The sequence below is a fragment of the Desmodus rotundus genome, chromosome 2, assembly GCF_022682495.2.
Source record: "Desmodus rotundus isolate HL8 chromosome 2, HLdesRot8A.1, whole genome shotgun sequence".
Lineage (NCBI taxonomy): Eukaryota > Metazoa > Chordata > Mammalia > Chiroptera > Phyllostomidae > Desmodus > Desmodus rotundus.
This window is the reverse complement of record NC_071388.1, coordinates 185,890,429-185,908,032: the sequence shown is the minus strand read 5'-3', so window position 1 is coordinate 185,908,032 and position 17,604 is coordinate 185,890,429. Positions and strand designations below refer to the sequence as shown.

The 17,604-nt window shown below is 40.4% G+C and overlaps 1 protein-coding gene across 2 annotated transcripts in view; it reads right to left on the bottom strand.

The window, feature by feature from the left end:
• ADAM23 (ADAM metallopeptidase domain 23) overlaps positions 1-17,604 on the bottom strand; it is a 140,128-nt gene that overhangs the window by 53,303 nt on the left and 69,221 nt on the right. For both annotated transcript variants that reach the window (XM_024563961.4, XM_053919001.2), the window contains exons 4-6: positions 13,904-13,967; positions 4,804-4,886; positions 3,455-3,518 (exon numbers count right to left, since the gene is read on the bottom strand). In XM_024563961.4, the coding sequence (XP_024419729.2) occupies positions 3,455-3,518; positions 4,804-4,886; positions 13,904-13,967 (211 nt within the window). The remainder of the gene's footprint in view (positions 1-3,454; positions 3,519-4,803; positions 4,887-13,903; positions 13,968-17,604) is intronic.

Below are 17,604 nucleotides of genomic sequence, written 5' to 3'. Positions count from 1 at the left end.
TCCCATTACTGGATGCATCATATGTGCCAGGCACTCTTAATGAACACATTATGCAATTTAGTCCTCACAAGAACTCCATATGGTGCATATTTTATCCCATTTTACAAATAAAAATATAGGAGTTCAGGGAGATACATTACTGAAATTACATTACAAAATAATGATCCAATTTGTTTTTTAAATATATAGGAATATATCATTGGAAAATTGGAAAACTGGAAAAAATGCACACTGAAAAGTGAAGAGAAGTTATTTCTGGGGGATGGGATGATGGCAAATAGTAACTACTATTCAGTTAAGTTTTTGTTTATTTTGCTTTTCCAAGTTTCCTACAATATATCAGTTTTATAATCAGAAAAGTAGTTTTAAGAGGGAGTGTTCTTAATAGATTACATAGCCCTGGCTCCTAGCTCAGTTGGTGAGAGTTTCATCAGATCTGCCACGGTGAGGGTCTGATCCCTGGTCAGGGCACGTACAGGAAGCAACCAATGAATGCATAAATAAGTGGAGCAACAAATCGATGTTTCTCTCCCTCTCTTTCTTTTTCCTTTCCTCTTTCTCTCTAAAATCAATAAATAAAAATTTTTAAAAAGAGGTTACATAAAGGGCTTACAATAATTAAGAATTTTTCTGTTCATGTACTACCTAAGAGTAATGAATTCTCATTAGAAACACCCCATCCTTATTGCCTGACTTATTGTAAAGCATACTAATATTAATAATAATAAACAAAATATCAAAAAACAACTAAATTCAAGTGCATTAAACTCTTAATTCTGGTAACAGGAGAAAAGGTATCTAGAGTAATGAGACTCACAATTGGATCAGCAACACAACTTCAAACACGGACTAATTTAAAGTTTCAAGTCCTGTTCCTTTCCCTCTACTGGTGGTAAAGAGGAGGACAAATTGTTCAATGAAGTGAAATAAACCAGACGGAGAAAGACAAATACCCCATGATTTCACTTAGATGTGGAAAGTAAAAACAAACAAAATAACTGAACAAACAAAACAGAAATAGACTCATAGATGCAGAGAACAGACTGATCATTGCCAGATTGGAGAGGGGCTGGGAAGGTGGGTACAAAAGGTAAGGGGATTAAGGAGCACAAACTGGTAGTGACAAAATAGTCACGGGAAGGACAGCACAGGGAACGGAGTCAACAATATGATAGTAACTATGTATATGGTGCCAGGCAGGCACTAAACTTATCAAGGGGATCAATCGTAAGGTATAGAAATGTCTATGCACCTCAAAGCAATGTAATGTTGAATGCCAACTGTGACTGAAAAAAATAATAAAAGTTGAAAAATAAAAGGAAGGCAGTAAGAAAGAAGATAAAAAAAGAAGGGGCATTAAGCATGTAGCCATCCACTCCGGAAGAATACGATTATGGGTATAACAATGCAAAACCACTGCTTTAAACATTAGGACAATAGCTGCCTATATTTACAAGTCTCTTCAACAGTTTATTAGACCCAGTCACATACATTTATTAATTCATTAAAGCTAGAAAATTGCCCTACTAGGGATGTAATGAAAAATTACCTTATTTTACATATTTAAATATTCTAAGGCTTAGGGAGCTGTTACTTTTTGTTTTGTTTTGTTTTTTAAATTTTACTTTATTTTGTTCTTTAGGGTAACAGGGCTATAAATTAATGCCAGAAATCAAAGTAAATTTTTTAGCTGAATGAGTCAAATACTTATGCTGTACACCTACCAGTGGAGTACAGGAAAAACATTTTACTTAATCAAAATGTCTTTATCTAGGTGGGGTTGTCTCATTACCTGTTACTTTTTATAGTTACTGGTTGAAAAATGATACAGAATTATCCAAACATTTACCATTTAAAATTTAATGACTTTTCTGTGTCAAATTTGAAATCGACCCCATATTCAGGCATATATTGCCACAACAAAGAAAATAAATGTTTGTTCAACTGTTATTATCAATAGCCTGCATGACCATTACCTGTCTCAAAGTTTGTTTTATATCTACATTTGAAATCTCCAAAGATAAAAAGCATTTTTTTTGCTCCCTACCCAATGACTGCAATATTCTGACTCTATCACTTTCAAACTGTTTTCCCAGTAGCAGCTCTCTTCACTGACATGACCTCCAGTGCCTTCACCTCCTACCGTCCCCCCTCCCTTCCACTCCTCTCCAACCTGGCTTCCTCCAAGTTCCTACAATGCTCTGGGAATGGTCCCGCCTCGGTGCCTTTGCTTTTGCTCCTCTGAAATGTTCTTCCGGCTGCCTCATTCCTTGAAGGTCTTTGTTCAAAACTACTATCTCATCGTGCCCTTCCCTGAATACGAAGGTTGAACTCTACCTGGCTGTATGTAAGGACTTATTCATCCTGTTCATTCCTGTCGGCCCCTGCAGACTAGAAGATGCATGAGGCTCAGGCTCTACGTCTGTTTTGTTCACCAGTTTATCCCCAGCATCTATAATGGTACTCACCATGTAGTGAACTCTCCTGAGAGTATCTGATGAACATATGTCAAACTTTAAGTTTGGTTACATTCTATTCGAGAGCCACACTATCAGAGTGTGCTGAGACATAATTGACGGGTAGCATGGTGTAAGTGTGTGTGCAACACGATTTGATATATGTGTATATTACAAAATGGTCTCCACAGTGAGTTCAGCAAACACCCATCACCTCACATGATACAATTTTTTTTCTTGTGATGAGAACCTTTAAGATCTACTTTCTTACCAACTTTCAAATAGGCAATACAATATTACAGGCCCAGAATTTAATTATCTTATAACTGGAAGAATGTACCTTTTGATCAACTTCACCCATTTCAGTCCCCCTATTGGCCTCTGCTCACCACAAATCTGTTTTCTATTGCTATGTATTAAGCATTGTTTTAGGTCCTACAGATAAGTGAGATCATACAATGTTTCTTTGTCTGTCTGACTTACTTCACTCAGCATAATGCCCTCATCATTTCTTGTCTCAGTTGCTGGCCTATGCATGACTCTAAACATTATTTTTGTCCCTACCTCTAAAGAAACCGAAATATTACATAATATAACCATAGCGCTGCCACAAATTTCCCCACTGAGGCTTCTTAGACTCATAAAAGTGAAAACATGCTCACACTTGTACAATTATCTAAAGAAGTAGCGACAATAAAAGCTAGTTGAAAGAAAAAGAAGTTGGTCTGTACAAAACATAATGTCCTCTCTGCTCTTCCTATCGATTGGAAAGAACTTTCACTTCAGAAAACCTCACTCTGCCTCATCTTATCATCCTTTACCAGTAGTCTGGAATGTTCAATTTAAGCTTCAAAATTCATGGTGTCATCCTAAGTCTGAAATAGGCACAATATATAAAGGCACATTGAAGTCTACATTATACTCTCTTTCTTGCTCCAAGGCAAAGATGTTGAAGGAATAAAACACCATCAGGGAAGTGATGTTACAGCCAGACTCACCTCATCATGAACCAGCTCCAGTGGTTCGATCATGTACACGAAGGTATTATCTTCAAACATTCCACTGCAACACAAGAAACCACGCAAGGAGAGAATTAACAGTTAGAGCAAACGGCGAGGAATAGCAGGTGAGCTTCATATTGTATCTTTAAATATAAAGAGTTTAGTTAAATAAATACCTCTGCATTACCCCAAATCTAATTCACATATCTGTATGGAATCCTGCTGTGGCCCCCACACGATACTCAGACAGCATACAGGCTACCCAGGGTGTGAAAGTGTACACTGCCCCAGTTGGTGTGGCTCAGGGGATTGAGCGCGGGCCTTAGAACCAAAGGGTCTCCAGTTTGTTCCCAGTCAGGGCACATGCCTGGGTTGCAGGCCAGGTCCCCAGTAGGGGGCACGCATAGGCAACCACACATTGCTGTTCCTTTCCCTCTCTTTCTCCCTCCCTTCCCCTCTCTCTGAAAATGAATAATCTTTTTAAAAAGAGTGTACACTAAGAGCAAACAAATTATACCTGATAGAATTAATTTTTGAAGCTAAATGGACATATTAGAAGATTAATCTGGATCGGACTGTTTGTGCAGTTCCAGTATTGTGAGTTATTATTCCAGAATAATACACAACTAGCCCCAACTTCTTGTTATGCAAATCCAATATCATCTATTAGAAAAATAGGTTCTTCATGTATGACAATAATCTAAAATTATCTGACTCTGAAGAGGCAAACAGAAGTACCTTTATGCTTGCAAATTGTGAATTTCCATTAAGCAGTAATAACTGTGCTGAAATCACATTTCATTTACAGAGATACAGGATATTTTATTATGTGTAAAGATAAGATTTTCAAGACCTTTTTTCCTCACACGAGTACAAATACATCTCCACATGCCGTGTTCTGTGTCGGGGTCTAAAGGTGTCCGCAGACAGCTTTTAAAGCCTGCCTCGAAGCCGATGCACAGGCCCCTCTCTTCCACACCCACTCTCGCCTGGCTAACTCCTAGTCCTCCGTAGGTCTAACCCAACTGATACGTGCTCTGGCATCCACCTCGGGGAAACCTTGCTGGATCTCAGTTAGGTACCCTGTGTCTTTTCCCTTCACAGTACCTGCCAAAGACGCAAATTCAATATTAATCTGTATAATCATTTGTTTAACCTCAGAATGGCCTGCAAACCCTAAATGTTAAGAGAGCAGTGACTGTGCCCTCCCTGTTCATCAGTCCAGCTCCAGCCCCTCACGTGGGACTGGCACAGAAGAGTCACTACAACACAGATCTGTGACAGACGAGATGGAAAGGATGACCAGAGGGAAGCAAGTTCATTCTCCCAACGAGAGGCCCACGTACTGAAGTCCATTGCAGGTCGACAGAGCCACCCTGGAGTCCTTGACACCTCGGATGCTTCCATGGTAGTAACAGTGCTCTCCGCCCTGCAACACAGAAGAAGGTTGACTTGAGCAATTATGCACCGTGATTCACTGCTGGGACACTTCTGTGCCGCAAAAAGAACTGGGAGGATGGTCCTAGAAACTCCTCCTGGTTAACACGAAATCCCAAAGAGCACTAGGCAATTTTTCAACTTTCCTGTAACAAGCATGTGTATGTAAAATTTAATGACGGACGAAAGGCTTTATGGAACTAAGACACCAGTGCAACTGGTCCAACTTACACACCTTTTTTAAGCAGGTAAGGGAGCAGATACTTAACAGATAATGTTTTTGGAATAGTCTTCTGCCTAAATGAGGAGAGACCATAATGTTGCTGTTTATAATCATTTGTTACAGAAAATTACATAAAATCTTATTATTTCCTTTCTTATTTAAAATTAGTTTTTAAGAAAATTTTGTTAGTAATACACAGCTTAGTTTTCAAAGTGAAACAGTAACTACAAAGCCTATTTTTTAAAATATAGCAGTTTCCTTTCTCCCTCTCTTCCTACCTCCACAGTCATCATTTTAAACTCCTAACTGCTTCTTCTGTTGTTTACCTATGTATTTCTGAATGGAATATTCATACGCCTACATCCTGATTTCTTGCACTTTAGAAATTATCTTCCTAATAAAGAATCTTAACACCCCCTCTTGCCCCCCAATACATTCAATGCACATCATCAATTTTGGCTAAACTGATATTTAATGTTTACATTACAACTATGCAAAGATTGTGCAGAGCTGTGCCACTGTGAGTGCATTTTCTTTCTTGCTCCATTTTAATGTTTTAAGAATTTTTGCTTCATTTTCTTGTTTGCTGATTTTCCCATTTATTTATTTAATAGCCCCATTATCTAATATTATCTACAACTCTTTTTCTACGGTCAAACCCATCAGATAACTAACTTATCATATCCATGTTGTTCCTGGAGACACTCTTCCGGTTTCCCTTCGGCCTCCTGCCAGGCCTGATTCACACCCGCCACCCAAAACTGCTCTGTAGCATCACCCTGGGAACTCCCTCCGCCCACCTTCTACACTGATTCTTAGACCCCATCCACATATTCTCCATTCAGCCTCACCTCCTCTTTTCTGGAGGCACACATCCTCCAATACTTTCTTGAAAAGGGGTTCATGGGAGATAAATTGGGTGAAAACATGCACAAATGAACATTACTTTTTCCATCTTTCCACTGGAGTGATCATTTGGGTGGGCAGAGAATCCTAGATTGCAAAGTATTTTCTCTTGGCATTCTGATAGCATTTTGCATAGTCCTACAGCTTCTAATGTTGATGTTGTGAATTGGATGTAATTCTAATGTTAGATATTTTCTACAAATGTATTTTTTCCTTTCACGAAGACTTTAGGAAATTTTACTTATCCCCATTTTTATAAAACCTCATGACACGTGTTGATGTGGGGGGTCTTTGCTTATTCATCACGCTGGGCACTCTGTTTCACCTTTTAATCAAGAAATGCAAACACTCTAGTTCTGGAAAACTTTTACTGTTTCTCTGATTAATTCCCTCCTTTCCGTTTCTCTCTAAAAACTGGGCTTTTTCACTGGAGTACAGAAGATATGGTTGCCCGGCTATATGAGGTCTGGGGTAGATCAAGCATTTAAATGGGCTCCATGCAGACTTTTCATGAACCTTTCTGTTTTCATGTGCCTTCAATTTCTGAGCCTTTCCGGGCGATGTGACGGGAGCTGGCTGGCTGCTTCTGGGTTTGCCCAGAAGAACTTAGCAGAACAGGAGAAGCTCAAACCTCAGCTACTCCTCATCCATCTGCTTTCTATCTCCTACAACTTTATGGACACCTCTCTTCTGTTGTCTTTTTTTCTCGTCTTGCCCTTTTTAAAATTCCTTAACCACTATTTGAGTGGGTTATGGAAGGGAATAGATAAACATAAGCATTGAATCCACAATGTTTAACCAGAAGCTTCCTATTTGTTTTCCTAAACAGAGCGTATTGGACTTACTTTGACTTCTTATTGATGATTTACAGTCATTCCGATCACTGATTATCATACTGCATCACGACAGCCTCAGAGGCCATTTAAAGTGACTAATGGCGTCCACCCACACGCCAAACGACCACTTCCCAACCAACTCAATGTGTTTCCTCTTAGGAAGTGTAATACAAACGTTCGGCTGTCTAAATTCGGTATTGTAACCTTGTTAATATTTTATAAAGGGCTGCTTTTCGGGTATGGTAAAACAACCTTGTGTATAAATATTGCCTGGTATGTGATATGTCAAGTTCTGTTTGCACAATCAACTCTGGAACTTATATAGACAAATGGTATCACACATCTCAGGAATTTGAGAATCCAGCTCAATACCATGCAGTTAGACTTCAGACCCTTCGCATGATTCTAAAAACAGTCATCGGTAACTGTAAATTCCACCAAACTGGCTATTTAGGACCTCGTATCATACTAAAAGGCTATCTTAAATCAGGTGATTATTAGAAGTGCACGGCAAACACTGTCATGTTTACTTGACCTTTCTGAGAAAAACTGTATTTTTCCAGGTACTCCTAAAAATATTCATTTTTCCCCAGAAAATATTTCCAAGTCCCTTCTTAGATTTAGTTTCACTCACCTGCCCTGGAAACTGCAGGCTGACGCGCTCTCTCTCAGTACAAAGGTCGTTGCTGTCTGTTTTAATTAAGGCAGGATACCACCTGAAGGGGACTGTTTCAGTTCCCTGTATATCTGAATGTAGAGCACCATATTTTCTGGACCTCAAGTGAGACTTGAGGCAGCATCCAATCCCTGGTGTTTATCATCATTAAAACGTGTTAATCTCTAATTGTGTAGTTATATTAAGCGCTGTAAGTAATTTGGTGGGTTCTAATTCAGTGTTAGTATTAGAGAGTTGTATACCAAAGTCTTTATACCAAGTTTTTAAGAAAGTATTACCAGAAAAATACTATTTAGCAACTCTCCGGATCTCTGCAGCATTTTATAAACACCACTGCAAAGTAACATACTGAGGTATTTCACATTAAATAAATCCCAACTGAAGTGAGGCATTCCCTCTTGGGTAAAAGGGGTAACAGTAGTGGGCCAGAGCAAAGAGGCCACTTTGCTGACAGCGACACTGGGCAGCCGGCCCCAGGGGTGCTGTCCACACAGGACCAGCCATCGTGAACACTCACTATCTCATAGCAACTACTCCCTCCACCCATGTACAGATGGGGAGACAGTCACAAAGTGGTAAAGGCTCTGCCAACGACAGCAAAAGCCGAAATGAAATCTTACATCTTCAGACTCACACACTGGTGTTTCTCCAGTCAGAAGGGCCTCAGGGAGTTCAAGAGTGCTGGCCAGTGAATTTGAAGTCACCAGCTATGCCTGGGACACAGATCTGTGACTGAGCAAACAGCAGGCAGGACAGCCAACGGCTCTACGTGTGCCTCCAGGGGCATTTGGGGATTCAAAACTGTCAGTCAGTTAATTACATTGAACACAATGGGGCATCCGATAAGTGAAAGTTATTGACCAGACAAAGGAACTTATAAACCCTAGTAAGTATACTCCCCAACTTTCTCAGCCTACCACTTTCACTAAGCTGAACACCCCACGGCCAGGTGATGCTCACGTAACTGGGACTCGGCTCCCTGCAGTTGCCACGCTAAGAGGCCCACTGGAAACCACCAGGCCACTCCTGCAAATAATGAAACACTGAAGCCACGTGCATCCTTTAAAACACCTTCTAATCAGAAGTGGAGAAGGGTAGCAACGTAGTGAGCCTAGCGATAACAGCGCAGAGAGGGAAAAAGGTTTTACTGACCAAATGACAGCAGTGGTTTTTGATTCCACTTACTTTAAATACAACCCAACGGAAAATAGAACCCAGTGGAAATAGATCCTATTGTTTTAACTTACTTCAAAATTGCTCCACCTTTGTGTCTGTTTAATGATCTCATGTTTCAGTAAAGTTCTATCACCCAGTTCTTATCGTCTTCATCACTTAAGAGACTCTGATAAACTTGGTTGTTCATGGTGACCAACCTCCGATTTTTTCAACTGACTCCTGAACACGTGGATAAACGTTTGAAAAGAAACTACGATACATAGGCCTTAGCTCACAAGTGTGTGTATTCTGATATTCCTGGACGTATAAGAAAATATGGCTACATATTCACTATTCTCTACACATATCTCTAAATATCTCAAACTTATCAACTAGTATCAATTTATTTAATAAATCAGTTGTCTAGTAGCAAAAGAGAAAAACATATCTATAACTGGACACATATACCTGAATGTGAATACTGCAGAATAAGGAAATTTTAAAAATATTTTAGAGAATCAGAGAACTTGTGACCCGAAGAACACCAGTTTAATTATTTACCTTTATTAAACTCAATGGGGGGAAAATGTTCAAGTATTAGAACAATTTGGCTGTACCGATGCTGTATAAATTTTTAATAGTTCACACAAAATTATGCTATTGAAACTTAAAATAGCTGTGTGAGGAACAAATACTGTCTGCTCTCTTGACTTCACAGGGATTTTTTAAACTTCTAACCAGGAGCCACGCCCACCAAGGTCCATGCCCTCTGACAATAATCCCTGCCAAGAAGTCTTCATGGAAGAAGGGAGCTTAAGCTGAGCTGCAGGGATGACTCCATAAGGAAAGCGCACACACACGCACGAGCACTGTGGGGACGCTGCAGAGGGCGAAGTGATTACAGCCATATGGGAAAGAACAAAGGCAGGGATTTTTATCTTTCTGGTTCACTGGTACGTATCCAACACTTAGAACAGGGACTAAATCACGGTAAGCACACTCGATACTACTTAATAAATGAGCAAGAATGGCTTAGGCTTGAGCCTCAGTGGCAAGACCTGCCTGAAAGGAACAGAGGATCCTTGTTTGTTGAGAAGGTGGATAAATAAACTTCATTCCCCACCAGAGGGTTTTTTCCTTTCAGATATAATTGACAAACCATAAACTTCACTCTTAAAAAGTACAATACAGTGGTTTTCCGTATGTTCAGAGAGGTGTGAAGCCACCACCACTATCTAATTCCAGAATATTTTCACCACTTCACAAGGAAATCCAGTAGTCATTCCCCATTCCTCCTTTCCACCACCACCCCCAAGCTCCTGGCACCCACTAATCTGCTTTTCGTCCCTGTGGATTTGCCTCTATTTGCCTATTTTGGACATTTCAAATAAACACAATTATATAATACGTGGTCCCTTATGACTAGTTCCTTTCACTTAGAATAATGTCTACAAGATTGATCCAAAGTGTAGCATGAATCAGGACTTCATCCTTTTCTGCGGCTGAATAACATTTCTTTGTACGAATATACCACATGTAGTCTATTTATCTGCCAATGGATGAACATTTGGGCTGTTTCCAATGTTCTATTATAAATAATGCTGTTATATACATCCATGTACAAGTTTTTGCTTGGACATATATGTTCAATTCACCAGGATATATATCTAAGTTTAGAACTGCTGAGTCATATGCTTAACATTTTCAGGAACTGCCAAACTATTTTCCAAAGCAGCTCTACCATTTTACATTCCTACCAGCAGTGTGTAAGGATTCCAGTTCTCCATATTCTTGCCAATATGTGTTATTATCCATCTTTTTTATTATAGCCATCCTAGAGGGTGTGATTTGGTCCCCATTTAAATTTAAAACCAAATGAGACAGTGATCAAAAAATATCACCTTCATTTTTGATAGCACTATACTGGAGGAGAGGATTAGCTGAGGATCCAATAGGCCTGCTAAGGTGCACCCCCGAGTTAGCCAGACTCGCTGACCCAGACACAGACACCATGGGACGACCAACCCTCACCCACCACCCCATGCACACACAGGCTACCACTCACAACTGAGAGTGTGGGAAAGTAGAGAATGTGCTCTTCCTGTAGGGAGGTGGATCTCACAAAACACAAAGAAGAAAGGACTACACAGACATGCCCAACCCCCTTCCCACCAGTTAAGTTGCTCTTCAGTCCTGGGTAGGAGTGAGCAAGGCAACAGGACAAAGCCCAGGTGAGAAAATAGAGCTAGGAAAGGACAGTCTCCCTGTCCCAAAATGATAAAGAGGAATAAAGTAGAGGGAAGCAGGGCTGGGAGGACTGCATCTATCTATTCAACCTTCCACTGCCGTGGGTGGTAGTTCTTTTTATAAGCAGAAGAGAAACCAAAGAATTAGCAAGCACTTAAAATTAATGGTTCACCTAAAAGGCATTTAATAGAAATACATTAAATTTGAAAAGTACTTTTAAACTGTCATACATGTGCCTAATTCTTTTATAAGCTATGAAATACTAAAAACTAACTTATTTTTAACAGGTTCATCAACAAAGTTCATCAACAAATCAAGAGAGTGGTTATTGCATGTCACATGCAAAGCACTGTGCTAGAAGCTCCAGCGATTTCTCAGTCGGGCGCAGAACAAAAGTCTTCCCTATGTGCTTACTGATTACCTGGCAGCAGGCTCTGTTACCTACTTAAGTGGTTGTCCTCTCCAGCTCCTTTCTCTATTTCACAAGGAAAGAAGCCCTTGGAACCCACTTTCTTCCAATAAAAGTAAAGCCTAAGACAAGAGCCTCTTCTTAACTAGAAGTGGGAAGTAGGTAGGACCAAGGTGGTGATGAAGTAGGAAAACCTAGACAAGCTTCTTCAAAGTGTGGATTCAACGTTTTGTTTGAGAATTATTCCCAGAATATTTTAAATGTTCACACTTATATTTAACTTCAAAGCCGAACAGGCTATTAGTGAACCTGTTTCTCTCTCGTCATGTGAATAGTAGTGCATGAGTATGTGTGTTTGAGATATTTGGAAGAAAGTCTGCGCAGAACAGGATTTTTTAACCCAGTCATTTTTAGACATTAATTTCTGGTACTCCGTACAAAGATTTTTCTCAAACGACATGGAATTTAATGTGAAGTTTTTTTAAAATGTGTATGTAATAGTAGCGGAAATGTGAATTTATACAAACCTTCAGAAAGAAAAACTCACTATTTAACAAAATCCTTAAAACAATATGCCACTCTTGACCCAGAAAATCCCATGACCAGAATTCATCCTTAAGCAATTATCAAAGATGTGTTCAAATGTATGTGGAAAGCCTTTCTCTAGAGTTCTTTGTATAGTGAAAGCCTGGAAACAACCTGTCTATTGCTATGCAACCTTTAAACAAATTATAGCAAGCAAATAGGAAAAAATATTATGTACTTAAAAAAAAAGTTTAGATTATTTAATATATGCTAAAATGTCTGTAATATTGTTCAGTTACAACATCCTGCTACAAGATAGTGTCCACATTAACATCTCAGTTTAGGGGTATGTGTGTGTATATATATATATACATATATATGCATATATATAAGTATACGTATATACGTATATATATATATATAGAGAGAGAGAGAGAGAGAGAGAGACAGACACAGATAAAACAGACTGTTCCCATTAGTTCATTATACATGAAGCAAGTTTGGGCACATGACCTGTTTGGAGAAAATGGGTCATAAATAGGAGAAGTGCAATGAACACAAAAACAAACTGCAAGGGGCATTTTTTTTTGCCAGAGTTGAACCACCTTTTGTTTTAAATTTCAGTTTCAACTGACACAAGATTTGATGTGTCTTGTTATTAACGATAAGGTCTCCTTTGGGCACCTCGAATGACCTCTGGAGGCCAATTAGCTGTCTGCTTCTAAAATAAAATATATATACCTATACATATAACTTCTTAGTGAGAAGTTTGGATCCAGTTACTGCGGCCTGCAAAGGCGGCTCGTTTGCTGAGTCTATAAAGTCCTCACACAATCTCCTCTCCTCCAGACTCACGACTCAGCATCCGCAGTGCCCCTGGCACTGGCACGGGGACAGAAGCTGCGGCTCGTACGAATGCCAGGAAGCACCATTCCTATGCTTGATTTAGCATTTCTGCTCACTTTCTACGGCATTAAATTTTAGGGAGATTCAAACCCCCACCCCCACCCCCAGATGCAGCCTAAGGTAGGAACAGACAGACCGGTAACAATAATACATGGAAGTTCTTCATCTGTGGCAGAATATTCAAAGGTTTGGAACACATCAAATCACAGTTGTGCCCACTGGTAATTGGACAGTTACAAATCCTGAGTGATGCCATGTCCCCCAGGCAGTATTTACAATTAAATATTTGTCGTGAGGCTGTCAGATTATTCCCCACTGCGGTTTGCTTCCCTCCGTGTCTTCTCCCGTGCCTGGGATACCCGTGGACACGGCTTCGGCTGCTTGGCATTCCGTGGGTTTCTCCTGCAGCTATTCCAAGGACTTTTACCCTGACTGGTAGAGATCACTGTGTCCCTTACATACAAATAATCTCCTCACTTTGACCTAAACCCACTTGCTCCTTATCGATCTTCCGAGAAGGGGACAAAAGTGAATCTCCAACTGAAGGAAATCAAGTACCCAATCGCCTTTATGTTCCAATGCCTGCTGGCAGGTTTATTTTGCCCTCTCTCTGCCTTCATTTCCTCCTTTGCACGACAGGAGTAACAACATCCACCTCATAGAACTGCTGTGAAGGTTAACAGGGAGAGCTCTCCCTACATCTTCTTTCCCTACCTTCTTGGGCACTGAAGTCACTCGGATCAAATACTCATCCCAATAACCCACCCACTCTTATCATCCACTTTCTATGACCACAGCCTGGTAATCTACTAATTTAAGGTGCTGATATGAAACTGTATAGCTCTTTCTCCCATTCATTTACATGAATACTGTACGTAAAACAAAACAATAAACATTTCTTTATTGGCCTAAATACACAGAATCTCACCTGTTATCTTAAACATTTGTAAATTTTCATAAAGTTCTCCTAAATATATTTTAAAATTAAAAATATAAAAATTTTGCACCATTGTATAAGAGGATAGGTGATTTTATTGAGATAGACATCAAAACAATGAGTGTGTACTGAACAGCTTATGATTAAGTATATTTATACTACAGGGTTTCCATACACTGTCAACTGTACCTTAGAGTACTGTGGTTTCCCGTTTTCATAGTGAATCTCCACATAATCAGAAGACAGCAAATCACTACAAAGGAAAGAAAATAGAGTGATTTCTGCATCTAAGAAACTTGGAGGTTTAAAAATAATTAGTTCAATAAATGAATGTGAGGGGCATGGGCACCACAAACAGCTATAGTCCAAAGTAAAAAAAGGTTTCATCAAGTTCCAGATGTTATCCAGCAACAACTCACTCCTCAGTCTGTTCAAAATCACCAGACATAGATGACTGAAGGGTGAGCATCTTTTATGCCCACCATTCACCACTTGATGGACGTGTAATTAACATAGAACAAACAAAAAAGGCAGGTTAGCAGGCGGAGACAGGCCCTATAAAATCCCAGTATAATGATCTAAATAATTAGAATCTCATAAAACACACCACCGAGAAAGAGAGTAGAATAAAGGCCAGCTCCCTACCACAACTACTCAAGCCTGCTGTTGTATCACACGCCAGCCACAGGCAACGCAGAAACACAAGCAAGCTGCTTGGTTCCAATTAGATTGCATCTGTGGCCACTGAAATCTGAATTTCACATGATTTCACACACCGTGAAATAGTATTCTTCTTTGGTTTTTTTCAGCTGTTTAAAAATGTAAAAAAAAACAGTCTTAGCTCAAGGACTATACGAAAACAGGTATGGCTGGACTTGGCCCAAGGACAATAATTTGCCAACTACTGAAATAAAATACATAAGTTAAGTATATAGATTTTGATGTCAGACAAAGTAGGATTCAGAGCTTAACCAGCCCTTTAACAGCGGTGGGGCCATGGACAGGTTACCTGACTCAGCCTTCATGTGGTCAAACGGAAACACGAAAGAGTGTGAAGATTAATGAAAATGCACGCGCAGCGCTGAGCCCAGAACTCAGCACAGAGCATGTGCACAGCGATGGCACTGAAGCTGTCACTCCCGATTTTAACTCAACTTCGTCACACACATTTCTCCCTGTAGACCGTGGGGCATATAAAATATGGGCATCTAAAAGAACACGGGACTGTTTAGGGGATTTGGATTCTCATTTGAACTCTGCCCCTAGAAATAATAACAAGCGGTAACTCACATTTACTATGTCCTAGGCACTGTTCTAAGGACCATAAGGGTATTAACTCACGTAATCAGAAGGGTAACTGAAGGACGACAGAAGGTTCTAGTACGAGCCAGATGTGCACCCTAAATTTAGGCTCCATTTCCTCTTCTGCAAGAGGAAGGGCTGGAGCAGACGGTTCCTCAGGTCCCTTCTTGCTCTGACAGTCTGGTTTCTATAATTCTACCTAATTGTAGGTTTTCTTGTTAAGAACCCTTGACACTGCTTCTTTCACCAACATCTGAGAGGACTCAATGATTCTGCATCATTCTGAGAGCTGCACTGGATGCAGTTCTAAAACGAGCCGCTGAGGAGGGCGAGAGGAGGCCCAGAGCCAGGCAGCAGAGAACCCAGAGTGGCACATGCAGGGGCCTGGTTCCCTAGATGAGCTGAAGGCCAGCCTTTGCAACACAGAAATAAAGCGCATGCCTGTGCCTTGGACAGGTGTTTATAATGAAATGAATCATCAAATGTGCAACCACTGATAATTCTATATTCGAAACTAAATTATGGCACATACTCATTCCCTGTTGAAAAATCTAAATAATAGTAAAAAATAACAACAATTCTTAACTCTATATCCTTGGGAATACCTGACGGGGTGCAGAAACTTCTTTCATAGCTAGTTAATGAGGTCGCAAGCAGCACTGTGGATGTACATACACAGGGCCGTTGACAGTAACACTTCTCTGAGGAACACTTCTGCCACATCAGGAGACAGACAGTTTTCACTAACTGCATGCTAATTATCTCTCTCTACAGGTAATTCATTACTTTCAAAATTCTCAACCACACAATCACTGGAGCATGTCTAAGAGTTGCAAATATAAGTTATTTTAGTCTACTATTTTTGCTTGTAATTACAAAGGCAGATAGTTTTCTAACCATTAATTGCCAGATCTGATAAAGGTCACTTTAATTATCCTACTTCTCCTTTCTGAAGAGCCTCTCCCCCCCCCCCAATTTACATAGCTATTTCTAAAATCGACTGCATTTGGGAATACTAAAGAAGAAAAACAGCTCCTTTTCTAGGAGCCTGTGACAGACACTGAGCAACGTAAAACCGCACCATATTCTCTGTATCACCACATTCCCCCACCTCCTGTAAAGAGCACACATCCCCATTGGTCCCATCTTGTCTTCCCGGCCGACCACAGCGATCCCTCCCTTAAAACTGCTTCTTTCACTGGTCGCAGCGTCCTTAGCACTCGAATGATGCCTAGCACATAGTAAGCCTAGTCAACATTTGCTGTGTGAGCAAACATCTAGCAGCATCTACTAGATGCCAGGCCCCCACCATGCAGGGTGAATGGCTTCTAGTGGTTTGAGAAAATAATCCCTCCCTTTAAAGGAAGAACCATATGCTCCTTCTAGCGAACCTTGTGGTGAAAGGTCGTAAGTGGCATAACCGAACATGATGTTCAGAATGAGACAGCATAGGTAACAGGACCTGGGGTTATAAAGGAGACTGCTAGGAAAGCCATACCCTGGACCACAAGGAAACCGTCTGTTCTACATCAGTGAGAGAGCATTTACTTCCCTGTAAAAAATAGTCCAACTACCAGTCTCCAGAACTTCCAGTTCTGAAATGAACTGTTGAGCCCTCAGGTTGCATCTCTGATTCGGACATTGAGTGGATCGCTGGAAGCAGAACACGCTGTTCTGGAGGGACTTAGAGGCCAGCAGGGCATTCCTTCACCAGCAGAGCTAGGGAAAAATCTAGAAGAAGAGTAGCAAGCACCAGGGCTTAACAACTGGTTGGCCATATAATGTACCATCCAAATCAGGTCATTTATAGGAGACAAAAGAGGCACGTTAATGATTATGCCAGGACAACAGACATCAATCAGGAAGGACTGTCCTGGGGAAAGTAGGATGCATGTTTACCCTACATAAGCTCAAATTTAAGGTACTCATGTCAAGTTCTACATGGAAGACCAGGCTAGTCCATGGGTAAATAGTACCCCAAAGCTGAGATGCTAATGAATAAGCTGTTTGTGAGTATGTCTCCTTTACCAATTGTTTTGGGGTTCTGTGGTTGCTTAAATGGCCACTGTTTTAAGACAACCGTGAGTAGGCACCTTAGGTTCTCTCTCTCAGCACATAGTATCGGGATGTAGACACTTCCAATCAACAGCCCAAGACTGGAAGCTAGGAAGCTGTGAGTCCACAATCACTCTAATACCCTGGTCTTCTCAGGTCTAGACCAGCCATTCTCTTTGCCACACAATGCCTTTGTTCTTAAGGGAATAGTGCCACAAATATCCTAATTCAACTCTCAGTGGTAAAACACATAAATTAGTTTCCATATGCCTTCAAACTGGAATTGGAACAGAAGTCAACATCTGTGTGAACAAAGAATGAAAAATTATGTGTAGAGAGAAAGGAGGGCCACTAATATCCATTTTCATAATTCACATATGTGATTATCTTTTGTTTGACAGTGTTTAACTTCTCAATATTGGGAACACTCATCATCCCAAACGGTCCTTAATATATTCACCCAAGAAGTCTCCTGCCACCCTCCCCGCCAGGTCTCACACTCCTTCATTTAATAACGACAAGAGCCGGCCACT